This window comes from Lygodium microphyllum, chromosome 14 (assembly GCF_053477565.2).
Source record: "Lygodium microphyllum isolate KBCC chromosome 14, Lygodium_microphyllum_v1.1.10, whole genome shotgun sequence".
Classification (NCBI taxonomy): Eukaryota; Viridiplantae; Streptophyta; class Polypodiopsida; order Schizaeales; family Lygodiaceae; genus Lygodium; species Lygodium microphyllum.
In genome coordinates this window covers 29,125,817-29,139,270 of record NC_141148.1, presented here as the reverse complement: position 1 = coordinate 29,139,270, position 13,454 = coordinate 29,125,817, and the positions used below count along the sequence as shown (strand labels likewise).

The 13,454-nt window shown below is 41.8% G+C and overlaps 1 protein-coding gene across 1 annotated transcript; it reads right to left on the bottom strand.

Moving 5' to 3' along the window:
• Positions 1 to 685: 685 nt before the first annotated feature.
• Positions 686 to 13,235, bottom strand: LOC148025436 (urease accessory protein G-like). The gene is made up of 7 exons (XM_087692562.1): positions 12,925 to 13,235; positions 12,651 to 12,839; positions 12,506 to 12,566; positions 11,776 to 11,977; positions 1,522 to 1,643; positions 1,317 to 1,421; positions 686 to 1,129 (listed from the first exon to the last, which is right to left on the bottom strand). The coding sequence occupies exons 1-7, from the start codon at positions 13,074 to 13,076 to the stop codon at positions 1,046 to 1,048; spliced, it is 915 nt and encodes a 304-aa protein (XP_087548688.1). The 5' UTR covers positions 13,077 to 13,235; the 3' UTR covers positions 686 to 1,045.
• Positions 13,236 to 13,454: the final 219 nt, after the last annotated feature.

The following is a 13,454-nucleotide window of genomic DNA, read 5'->3' as shown; positions in this document are numbered from 1 at the left end:
CAAAAGGTAGAATGGCCATCAGCAAGAACATTCAACACAATGAAGAAGTGGTGCAATATCCCCTTGAGGTCTGCTGGTAAATTATTCATATTGAAACAATTTTGGCAACTGTGATTGTATGCATGGCTTTAGTGTTTAGCTTTAGCAGCACAACCTAGAAGGAGATTCAGAGGACCTTTGGCTCCTTTCTATAGGGATAAGCAAGGAAAAAAGGATCGTGCCTGATTGCATGAGTTGTCGTAAATGCTCAAAAAAGCAAAGGCAGGTTGGGCATTCATATGTTTTGCTGAAATCTCATAAAATAGGGTCCATTCAAACCTCATCATTTCTCAAGTTGCCAAGTCAATTCTTTGGACCATTCAAAGTGATAGAGAAAATAAAGAACATTATTTACAAGATATAGCCTCAACTTATGGAGAAGTCCACAATGCCTTGCATGTAAGCTTCGTAAAGCCTTACTCTCTGTGATGGAAACAATTTATGTCGCCTTTTGGATATGACAAGCCTTACAATAGCCATGAGTTGATTGAAATATAAATTGCATTTATGTCTAGATCTTTAAAGCTTGGGATGATTGACCAAACAAAAATGGTTCACTAATGCTCCCACATTTTGTATATGGCCTCTCATCATTATTGTTTTGTGGTTCCACTTCTTTTAGATGCAGATGAAAGGGTCTCACATCTAGAGTGTCCTTTCTATAATTTCTAGAAAGCAGAATTACTTCAAAGATCTGGAGTTACAGAAATGTTTGCACACACAGATTTTTAATTTGTAGCCCAATAGCTGCACAACAAAGACAACCCAATCCTTGTAGAAGACAAGCATTAGACAGCACCTCCTCATTTTAGTCCAAAAACTAAAAATGGGAAAGTTTAGGAGAGCATGCCTAGGATTGATATACAAAGCCAGAAGAGTACACCATGAATTTTTATTTCCTTTCCTGAGTAAAATTCTCACCAGTCAAGCATTCTGACTTTACGACATAGGGTGTCAAAGTTATAATCAGATGGCCACAAGCATCATGCGGTAATCTTCAAGAGCATCAAGTTTGTTTCTCTCCTGTTGCTTCTTTCCATGCTTCTAGAACATGGCCTACGATCTCATCCAATCCAACACCATGCTTAACCTGTTTCCCATGTCCATTAATATCCAAATGTAAAGAGACTCACTAGGTAAAAGTTGACACAAACATCTTGAAGTACTGTATTATGCATGTACACACACATCTTGTACAATGATGCAAAGTAAAGGAAGATAAGCAATGCCAGATGAATTTGATATCCCACAGCATTGTAAGCATGTCAGCAACAAACCTGGGCAAATACAAAAGGGCCATCATCTCGCATTTTGAGAGCATCCCGTTCCATCACTTCCAAATTAGCACCCACAGCATCTGCTAGATCAGTCTTATTGATCACCTGCAATAATGAAACCACATCACATTCCAAGAATCAACATGATGAGTGCTCAATGATGCAATACAGATAATCATGGCAGTTTGAAAGACCAAAATGTCACCAGAAGATCAGCCTGTGTAATTCCTGGTCCTCCTTTGCGAGGAATCTTATCACCTCCGGCAACATCTATGATATATATGATATAGTCTGCAAGCTCTCTGCTGAAATTGGCAGCCAGATTGTCTGCATAAAAAGCTTTTAAATATGAGCAGAACAGGAACACATGCATTGCATGTGTGCATATGTGAGACAGTGAAAGAAAGAGAGAGAGGAGTTACTCAAACATGTATGACCAAGTTGCTAAGAGAAAACAACTCCTAGAGACAGACATAATTGGCTCAATAAACATTCCACACAATAAAACAAGCACTTGAAACTTGAGAACCCTCTATGAGTTGAATCTCTTGCTCCTACAATGACAGCTACTTTGTCATCCCGCCTGCTGAGTATCCATTGCTCCTGAAAATTTGGTTCAAACTACTAAGTTGGCCGAAGACCTGAAACCAGAACTGAAGGAACCAGCCAGTCAGAAACTGGCAACTTCAATATGATCTTTATGCCCGTATGGGCAGAATCTAGATGGATGAGAAGGCAAACTAGAAACTGGTGTCTAGGAGTTTTTGATGATATGTATATGACAGGTGACTGAACTAATCATGGCTGCTGCAAAAATGTCTAATACATGAGCAAATGGTGTCTAGGAGTTTTGATGGTATGTATATAGCAGGTGACTGAACTAATCATGGCTGCTGCGAAAATGTCTAATACATAAGCATCAAATGGCTCAGTAGTATAAAGTATTGCAAAAAACTCATGATGCGGACAACCAGGGCTTATAGTGCATGTCACCATAATACCATTAACATATCAGTGCAAATTAAAGAATTGTAGGGAGCCAAAGGCAAATACCAATATTGAGGTGCAGGTCATTGTCAAGGAGCTAGCCTTCTAAGCCTGGTCAAGTATTTACAGCCTTTATTCAGGTGCTTCAATCAATGTGCAGTACTTACCAGCATAAGAGCTATACAAAGGAAGTGAAGCTTAGTACAGCCAAACCACAGCTGTTAGAGGTCTTCTCCATATCAGTATGCAGTCTGCAATGACCATACAGACAAATAGTGCATGTAATGCACATTTTAGGGCATGTAATGTATGCTATAGGCATGTAGAGGAGCAAGCTTTTTCTATGCCTATGTAGTGACTGGGAGCGTGAGGATTGAGACAGTCAGTGGCTTAGTAGCAGAGAGAGACCGAGAGTGAGTGAGCATGATTCTTGGGTACAATGACGAGTGTACCACTTCAGGTTTTTTAGATAGATATATATATATATATATATATATATGAAAGTACAAGTGCTAAGGGTGTGTTCACACCCGAGCACATTTAAAAGGCACGAGGGCCTTTATTCCCAACAGCCCCCCACCTAAAGGCAATGTGCCTTAAGAGGAAAAAAGAATCAACTAAGTCTAGGTATGTACAAAGCTGAAATACATATATCTATCCAACTCCCATCATCTGTCGGCAATGAGCAAACCGCTCTACTAGAAGACCCTTCGTGAGGTCTGTAGGATTATCATCTGTATGCACTTTGACAAGCTCAATGCTCTTGCTGTCAAGTACATCTCTAATGAAGTGATACTTCACCTGTATGTGCTTCGTCTTTGCATGAAAGATGGGATTCCGTACTAGCATGATAGCACTCTGACTATCACAATGGAGAACATGTAACTCTTGTAATGCCAAGCTCTCCCACCAGACATGAAAGCCATAAAGCCTCCTTGCATGCCTCAATGGCAGCCACAAACTCTGCCTCTACACACTTTTGTAGCGTGGAGATCCAGAAGACTGCTCCTCCTGTGAAGGTAAACACATACCCAAAAGTGGACTTTCTGTAATCCGCATGACTAGCGTAGTCTGCATCCGTAAAGCCAATGACACATGCCTTCTACTTTCCAAAGCAGATGCACAACTCCTTTGTGCCTTTGAGGTATCTCATAATACCTTTCACTGCTTCCCAATGCTTTTCACCAAGGTTTGTCATGTATCTACTAACCACTCCCACTGCAAAGGCAATGTCAGGACGTGTAGCAACCATATCATACATCAACCTGCCAATAGCTGAAGCGTATGGTATCTTGGCCATTTCAATAGTCTCATCATCAAATGTAGAGCTGTCCTTTGCACTGAGTTTTACATATGGAGGCAATGGAACCCCAATTGTTTTCCCCCCCTCCATATTGAAACGCTGCAAAACCTTGGAGATATACTCTGCTGAGATAGATAAGAGTAATCCTTTTGACCTATCTCTGATTATTCACATGCCAAGAATGTGATTTGCATCACCAAGATCCTTCATGTCAAAGCTGCCATGAAGACTTTACTTTAGTGAGTCCAAGGCATGAGTATCCCTATCAGCAATCAGCATGTCATCAACATACAGAACCAAGATAATCAAGCTGCGATTTGCTGCCTTCTTGGTGTACATGTAGTGATCCATTTGACTTCTATGGAAACCTTGAGACTGCATAAATGTATCAAACTTATGATACCATTCTCTTGGTGCTTGTTTCAGTCTATACAAACTCCTTTTGAGTTTACATACCATCTTCTCTTTCCCTTTTTCAACAAACCCTTCACGCTGCTGCATATATATGTCTTCATGCAGATCACCATGTAAGAATACAATCTTTACATCCATCTGTGTGAGCTCCATATCTTCAGCTGCAACCAAGCCCAAAATGGTTCTCAATGTAGTCATCTTGACTACACGAGAGAAGATCTCATCAAAGTCAATTCCGTGTTCCTGCTTGTACTCCTTCGCAACCAATCTTGCTTTTACTTTGGTGAGGAACCAAAAGTGACCTTCATCTTGTAAACCCATTTACCTCGGGTAGTATATTCTCTATATAACGTGCGTTCATGGCCTATTTATAAATATCCTAATCTGTAAATTTTTCTTGAATAAAACACAACCCTTTTCTATTCAATCTGTAAGTAGCCCCTTTATATGACACCCTTCTGTAGGTAAAAAATGTATAAAAATGGTGTTTTAAAAACCCATTATTTTGAACTCACGTTATATATACATATATTCATGAGTGACCCCCCTAAGCCATTTACATGGAAGTGTTTTCTGCACTTTAGGCAACTGCACCAAGTCCCAAGTGCCATTTTTCTCAAGAGATTCCATTTCTGACAACATGGCTTTACACCATTTCTTGATGTCATGTCTGTCCATTGCTTCCTTGAAGCAAGACAATTCACCGTAGTCTGTCAACATAATAAAGTCAGCCACATTGTTTGCACCAAGAATGAATCTATTAGGTTGTCTAGCAGCCCTAAATGATCTCCTAACCCAATGATCATTGTTTACTGGCTGTTAAGCATTTTCAGCTTGCTGTCCTGGCATTTCAGCCTGCAAATCAACATTAATAGCTTATTGTCATGGCTGTTCCTGCACATGTAGTGACTCATTATCATGGGCAATAGCTGGCTGATCATTTCCAGCATTATTTTCTGCATTTACAGGTTTATTTACAACACGTATTTGCTGTTGTACAATGGCCACACTTTGCTGTCCAAAAGGTATTTCTTCTCGAAATACAACCCTACGGACCTCCTTAGTCTTTTCAGGTTGTTTATACATGCGATCTTCCTGGAATATAACATCATTGCTGCATACTACTTTCCTTTTCTCGGGATCCCATAATCTATACCCCATTTTACCCTCGTCGCCATATCCTAGGAAAATGCATTTACAGGACTTTGGCTCAAGTTTGCTACATTTTTCTTTACGAATGTGCACAAAAGCCTCACAACCAAACACTTTCAGGTGAGCATATGAAGGTGGCTTGCCCGACCATGCTTCTTGGGAAACTCCCCCCCCCCCCCCCCCAAACGACCTGTTTGGTGACCGATTAATCAAGTGTACGGCTGTCATAACAGCCTCTGCCCAAAAACCATGGAGTAATGCAACATGAAACAGCATCGTATGGACCTTATCCTGTATGGTTCGATTCATACACTTTGCAAATTCATTTTGGATTGGATTATGAAGGGCAATGAGCTCCCTCTTTATCTCTTTGCTGTCACAAAATGCCTGAAAGGCCTTGGACACATATTCCCCACCATTGTCAGAGCAAAGACACTTAAGTATCTTATCAGTCTGATTTTCAACCAATACCAAGAATTTTTTAAATTTTTCAAGCACTTCATCCTTGCTACGAATAGGGTAAACCCATACCTTTCATGTAGCATTATCAACAAAGGTAACAAAATATTTCTTTCCCCCTAAAGATAATTCTAGTATCTGACATACATCGGAATGTACTAACTTTAGAGGAGAAGATTTCAGCGAAAGAGACTTTTTATGAGACGTCTGTGTAGGTTTACCATAAACACAATGCTTAAAATCAACATAACGAAGACAAGGAAAGTAACCCAAATGAGAAAGCATTTCATTCCAGTTTGACTCATGTGTCCCAACCGGCCATGCCACAAAGAAACACTTGGCTGCTCAGTCACGGCAACAACATGATCACTCACACTAGATACATGGAGAGGATACAATGTATCACTTTTACAACCTCTAGCAATCACTCTAGATCCCTTAAAGATCTTCAATTTCCCATCACCAAAGGTGGTATGAAATCCATCATTATCTAGCTACCCAGTGCTAATCAAGCTCTTCTTGAGCTAAGGTACATGCCATACATGTTGAAGTGTGAAGACAGAACCATGCTGAAACTGCAACTGCACACTGCCAATACTTGCAATGTCACATGCGTAGTTGTCCCCAAGATGGGCAACACCATGTCGACCCCTTGTATAGGCAGAGAACCACTCACGATGAGGGGTGACATGAAAGGAAGCACCCAAATCGAGAATCCAAGTATGCATGTCATCATCTGTATCTGCAAGTAAAGCATGTGCACCAAAGTGTGAAGAGACAAAGAGTACGTCATTCTCACTGTCACTGTCATGAGTGACTACATTAACCTCTTCAATTTTGACCCTGCTCTTCTTAGGTTGACCCTCTTTCTTCTCTTCCTTGCTATCATTTGTCTTCTTGCTCTTTCCTTTCTCTTTTTTCCATTTGTAGCAGTCACGTTTAAAGTGACCCCTCTTGCCACAATGATGGCATTCAACATCTTTGCCACGTGATTTAGTGTATCCCTTGCCATCAGATTTGCCTTTCTGCTGTGATCTGCCCCTAGTATACAAAGCACTAGAAGACTTACTGGATGCATTGTTCTACCGATTCATTTCTTCCATGAGTAGAGTACTCTCTACATCAGTATACAAAAGAATCACATTAGAATTTCTCATAGCTCTGGAAGAGTGCAAAGCAAGAACATAGCCTTACATTCTTCATCAATCAAGAACTTCAAGGCAACCAGCTAACTGAAAATGGAGTTAAACTCACTCAAGTGATTAGACATTGCTATACCCTCTTTCGTACGCAAATCCATAAGCTTTTTCAGCCTACACTTTGCTTGCGGCACTCTTCTATGTATACAGTTCTTCCAATCGAGTCCAAGTAGCATATGCAAAATCCAAACCTTCAATGTTAAATGGCAAGGTATCAAAAATCGATAGCTTGATGGTTGAGAGTGCAAGCTCATTTAACTCATCCCAATCGTCCTATTCCATATCTGCGGGTTTTTCCCCTTTAGTATTAATCGGCTTTGCCTGCTTCTTTTGCAATAGGATATTGTAGCACTCGTTTTGCCAAACTGCAAAGTTATGTGCTTCTTCAAGCTTCTTTATGTGCATTACTGCTGTCAGTGCTGCCAGCCATGATTTTCAGCCCAAATGTGACCAAAAAATTCAGCAAATGCAGGCCTAAACTGTCACACAAGTGACCAAGGTACAAACAAGTGCCAACCAGCAATAAATGACCATGTAGAAGCAGAAATTTCAGATCTGTAAGTAAATTTTCAGAAGCACCAAACCATGTGCTACAACATTCCACAACTAACTACAGCTGTTCCAAGGGCAAATGCATCACATTACATGAGAAGTCCCAAATGTTAGCTGCAATTTCTGTTGTACATGTACCCACAGGCATAAAACTTGACACGCACGGTAAAAAGCCCCAAAATGTTTATGCTCAAAGCATCAACCATATATCAGCATTGTCTCTAACATGCATAGAATAGGCCAATTTTGCCAAAATAGAGCAATTTCAGCAAAACCCCCAAATTTCACTGACCAATCTATCCCAATTGGATTAATACATATTCTCGAAAGCATAAAACGGGTAAAATTAGCAAAATTTCACAAAATTTTGAAAAAGCCCCAAATTTATCGAGTCGAGATGTGCACCAATGTCATCCAATTTGACTTAGCTAAACAGAATTTCACCAATACAGTAAAAGCTCCAAATTTTATGGGTCCAATGTTGAGAAATTTCACTCAAATGAGAAAAATTTCAATAGTTTTGGCGAAATCCCCAATTGAAATGCACACAATGTCTGCAATTTCTGACACAGATGCCTCAATTTTGCATGAACATTACTTAGTCTGGAGAAGCCCCAAATTTCTCGGCTTAGATTGCACGAAAATTGGAAGTTGTGCCTCTATGCATGAACCTTCAGTAGGGGAAGAGGAATTTCAAAAAAGTTTTAAAGGAAAAAAAAAATGGATGATGAGTGACAAGCCGTTGACTCGTCACTTGGACCCGTGAGCCCCGCTCGTCCCGCTTGCGCCTGGCTGAAGTCGCCCACTGGTCGTTGTCTGACACCTGGCTCCCGTCTCCCATCCGTAGTGTCCTTCGTGCAGCCCCATCACGCAGGTCATTTCTATCACGCAACACCCTTCTGCTTCACGCCTGCTGTCGCCTGCCTGCTAGGTCAACACCTGCTATCACCTGGTTAAGAAACAACCTGTCAGGGTTTCTGGATTGTCGACTGACAACGCAACACACACACGCGCCCGAGATGAGTAACAGCCTGATGATTTCGAGCAAGCGAAATACTAGAGATGTCTCGCACGGACTCTGAGGAGCACAAACGCCTTAGCCAAAGCTCTGATACCAATTTGTAGTGACTGGGAGCACCAAGATCGAGATAGTCAGACGTTGTTAGCAACAGAGAGAGATTGAGAGCGAGAGTGAGCATGATTCTTGGGTACGATGACGAGTGTACCATTTTAGGTTTTTTAGATATATATATATATATATATATATGTGTGTGTGTGTGTGTGTGTGTGTGTGTGAAAGTACAAGTGCTAAGGGTGTGTTCACACCCAAGCACATTTAAAAGGCACGAGGGCCTTTATTCCCAACAGCCTAGTCAAATATCTACAGCCGCCCCAAGCAAGGGATGATATACCACCATAGGCACGAGTTACCAACAATAAACAGAAAGTGAAGCCTTAGTACAGCCAGATCATATCATAAGTCAAGTTGATAAGCATACATCTCTAAGGAACATGTGAAACAAGTAGGTCTTTAATTGAATCATAATAAGGAAACTGAACAACAAATGCTGTAGCTGTAAACTGGAGTGGGCACACCATCCTTCACATGAATTTCGATTGTCACTCACATCAAATATTTTGTCAGAATTCTAATGCAAAAAAGAAAAAAGGAAACAAGTTTTACACAAGCTTTCTCAACAATAGCTTCTCCGACAGCTTTGTCAACAGTACAAGCTTGCATTTTTTTTTTCTCTACAAGCCTTATCACCATTAGCTTTGTGCAAACATCTTTACAACAAGATGTGATTGACATTTACAGTTTCATGTGCTGTTCAAGTCATAATACAACATGAGAGAACGCTTTGATAAAGATGATTGTGGATTGAAGATGGGAAACCCACACACAAATAAATTTATATCTACAGCCCAAGTCCTTTGGGGCAAAGCTTAGTCAAGGCCTTCAATCTATTCCTTGCATGACAAATTCTACCCCAAACTTAATGTTGGCTAGCTAGCCTTATGAGATTCTCTGAAATCCCCAAATTTCAGCTGTTGAATTTCAAGTACTAGGCCCTAAATTCTGAGTGCTCTTCCCAAGGTGGTTGGTGAACCTTAATTGTTGTTGTTACTTAGGGTTTGGCAATGAAAATTCTTCAATTGCACCCTCTTGGGACCGAATTTGGTTAGGATCTCTTGAGGGAAGCTATGAATTGGCTGAGAGAATAGAGAGGAAGCTCGAGAGAGAGAAATTTCAGAGTTTCATTGCCAAAATTGGCTGAAATTTAATGCTGCCCTGTTGTGAATGGCTAATTGACTACAGCCCACTATCAACAAGAGCCCCACATGCAGTCACCTCCCCTTGTGGGCCCCAAATTTGCTGTCACATGCCTATAGACAGCCTATAGGGACTGTCACCTGCCTCAAATGGCCTCCTGATCAGCTGGGAAGCTCTTTAAAAGGCACCTACCCTTGTGGGCCCTAAATTTGCTGTCACCTGCCTGTAGACAGCCTATAGGGACTGTCACCTGCCTTGAATGGCCACTTGATCAGCTGGGGGCAGCTCTTTCACTGGCAAATCATCAATGGCTGGAAACTTGTAGCAACAGCTGTCTTCCCTCCTCTCCTAACCTCCACAATGGTGAAATGAGACTCAACCAGCGTCATGCAACCTTTCCCTCACTTGCATGAGAAGGTTTTGCGAAGTCACAACCTTCTAATTGCATTTTTTAGCAAGTTTAGCCCAATTAGATAAACTTTCAGAATTAAAATTCTGAAAAATTATTTGATTATTAATTCTTGCTTAGAAAAATAATTTCACCAACCAACAATTAAATAGGCTAGGCCAATTTGTCATCCAAATATTCCTCCACATTTATTAGCCCCTAAACTAGTATTAATTAATTAATTCATGCCTATAACAAAGTTATGGCCAAAACAAGTTGCGGCCAGGCTTGGGCCTACACAAAAACAAATGCATGAAGAGATACCTGTTGCTTAGGTATTAAACTAGAAGAGTTTTACTAATGAAATAGAGTCTAGATTATGGGCTGCATAGTGTGGTCAAGCTATTGTCTTGACAAAGTTTTGTTTGAGCCATCACCTTGGATGCAGAGTTTGTAACCTATATGTGCTACTACAATGTATAGAGTTTTCTTCAAAAGTGTATTCAATGTCTTTTTATTTTATCTTGATTCTTCCACCTCTCCTGTCTTGTCTCTTGAACCCCAGCGGTAAGTAGCTTAACACATATATAGCCTCCCCCCGCCCCCCCCCCGAGAGAGGCTTCACTCTTTAAAGAAAGGGAGAGGGTTGGGGGAAACTTGAAAGAGGAAGAGTGAGAGAGAGGGGGTGAGAGAAGCCTTCATAGATTAATGCTTGAAAAGAGAGGGGGTGGAGCGAAGAGGAGAGAGTTAGAGCTTCACCACCAAGAATCAAGATCCAAGTGATGCTTAGGAGAGGGAGATGAGGATGGCAAATGGTTGCTGATTTGGTATGGAAGCATGGAGGAGAGTAGCACCTTTTGCAAATGAGAGAGGAGTGTGGGAGAAGAGAGGGATCCAAGAAGAGTCAAACAATCAACAAGGGCTCTGGCTAGAATCCAAGGGGGCCTGGGAGAGTACATAGCTAGAAAAGGGGGTGGGCTATAGTATCCAAGGCTTTGCCACTCCCTAAAGTGCCACGCACGAGATGACAGTTGCATAATCCCGCTATCAAAATGTGTTTTCGTCATGTGTAATGATGGGAGTGGCTTCTAGGTGCATTGTGCACCTACTAGTCCAGCGTAAAAAGACAATATAGAATCTTCATGGAAGTTGAGGTTGTTTTGTCGGATGCAAGAAAGCTAAGGAAAGACCATGAATAGCAGGAACAGCCCTCCCAACAACAACAAAAACAATGAAGGGGCTGAGTGTTCATCCTGTCTGGCTAAGAATGAAAGAAAACACAGCCCAACATAGATAATAGCAAACCATAAGCACAAGAAAGATCATAAAAGAAGAAAAATATTCTGGTGTCCTACTGAAGAACAACCCTCCAACACACCCTTTTAAACAGTGACTCTTGCAGTCTTTGCCTAGGCATCTCAATTTCCACTCCTGCCCCCCTTAAGGCCAATCCTATACTATGTCCCAAACTTGTAGAAGCTAAATTAAAAAAATAACAGATTTTACCTCCATGTTCTCATGCACCTAACACACCATTTAAAGCCCATATTCCCATGCATGTATACACCAAGACCAAGACAACCCCCAGAGACCTTTTCACTTTATCAGAAGAAGAAGTCGAGCAATTCAGAGTAGACATTTGATCATCGTTAAGAAATAGGGGAATCTGCAGCAATTAGCCTGTCTCTGCTCCGCAAGGGTAGGGTGGGGAGAATGAAAAAGGCCCTTACCTCCTCCTGATTCGCAAAGCAAAATATCTGCTGAAAAGGTCCTGGATAGATCCTCCAATGGGCCAAGGTTTATACTTATATCTTCTCGAACAGCTGCATGAGGACAGCCACCAGTTTCTATAGCTCTTATCCTCTCAGGAGCAAGGGCGCCATGCTTCACTAGGAATTCTCCATCTTCCCTCGTAAAAATATCATTTGTTACCTGCAAAAAATTAATCATAAGCAGGCGTAGATAGGAATGGTGCTAGTACTTCTACACCCCTCTTTACCCTGTTCTTTTAATACGGTCAAGGTAAATTGTTTCTAAGAGTAGATAAACATGATCGTATATAAAGATAGCAAAGGCCGGAGGCCCTCAGAGATCAAGTGACGCCCAGCACATCTAGCATACAATAGCATGCCTGTGCAACAATCCTTTGAGCTTCACCGCAGCTGATATATCTGATAACTAAAATCTTGTGCTGCAATTCGTCCAAAATACAACCTTTTTCACATCTCAGAGAAAAGGACCATGGATCTCAATCTCCACAGGTGTCGCTCTAAGACCGTTTGAGCCGAATATTTCCTTAAGCCAATTAATGAATGTTTTTGCCGGGTGTTTTTTGTTTTTTGTAGGGGGGTTTGGGGGCGGTGGTGGGTGGTTTTGAAGATATTTGGACTCCAATTATTGCTTTGTGCGCATTCTTGAACACAGGGCACAGTCATAAACACGCAGATCGGCATCACTCACTGCTGCAATACTGTACTTGTCTCGCAACGCGATACACAAGGCAAGCATGAGTGCAGTTTTCCTGCAAGAAAACAGCAGAAGGCCATAAATAACCCGTTGTTCAAAGTACTCAGAAAAGGACCACACAAACGGCTGTCGAGCTGACCCGCTTCCAACCGGGCCCCCGATGCCAACGGTAAAAGCTCGCTCTCTAAAGTCACGATTGAGACGCTGGGCTCTCCTTGAGAAGAATCCAGGTGACTCCAGAGGTTCGTGAGTGTGCGGAGCCAATCCATCATGAGAATGATACAATTTGCCATCCTGGCCCCTCCAATACCCCTCTGCATCCATATCTCTGTAAAGCAAGCAGCCTTTATGCTTCAATCTTGCAATCCAGGAAAAAAGACGCATTCAGTTAATCAGAAGGACGCAGACAGTACTCATGATGGTGGTGATGATCATCGTGCTCATGCCCGTCATGGTGGCTATGTAGGTGATCGTGACTGTGCGCATGGTCGTCGCCCTGGTCATGGTGATGATGGTGGTCTCCGTGGCCGTGGCCATGGGGATGTGTTGGGCTCATGTTCTCCATTGCCTGATTCAAACACAGCGTCTACAATCTGCTGAAGCGCCTAAACACCACGGCGCACACGGAGCCAGAAATCTACTTTCCTCTTGTCACGACCCCTCAACCCGCAGATTCCCTCATATCGTACGCACTTGGAATCTAGGGACCTGTTCCCACTAGGCCCTCGTTCCCAACCAGGGTCGCAACTCCCTCCCTACCGAATCTTCTGTTTCTCATGCCTTGGGAGCTGTTCTCGACACTTATGGACCTTCACAGGACTTTAAGTCATAACATGCCATGAAGCACAAAAAGGCACAACAAAATGGTACACAAAATATATCAATAAAGAATCTTTGTATTCATGATATCGAAAGATACAACATTGAGGTACATCTCAAGACT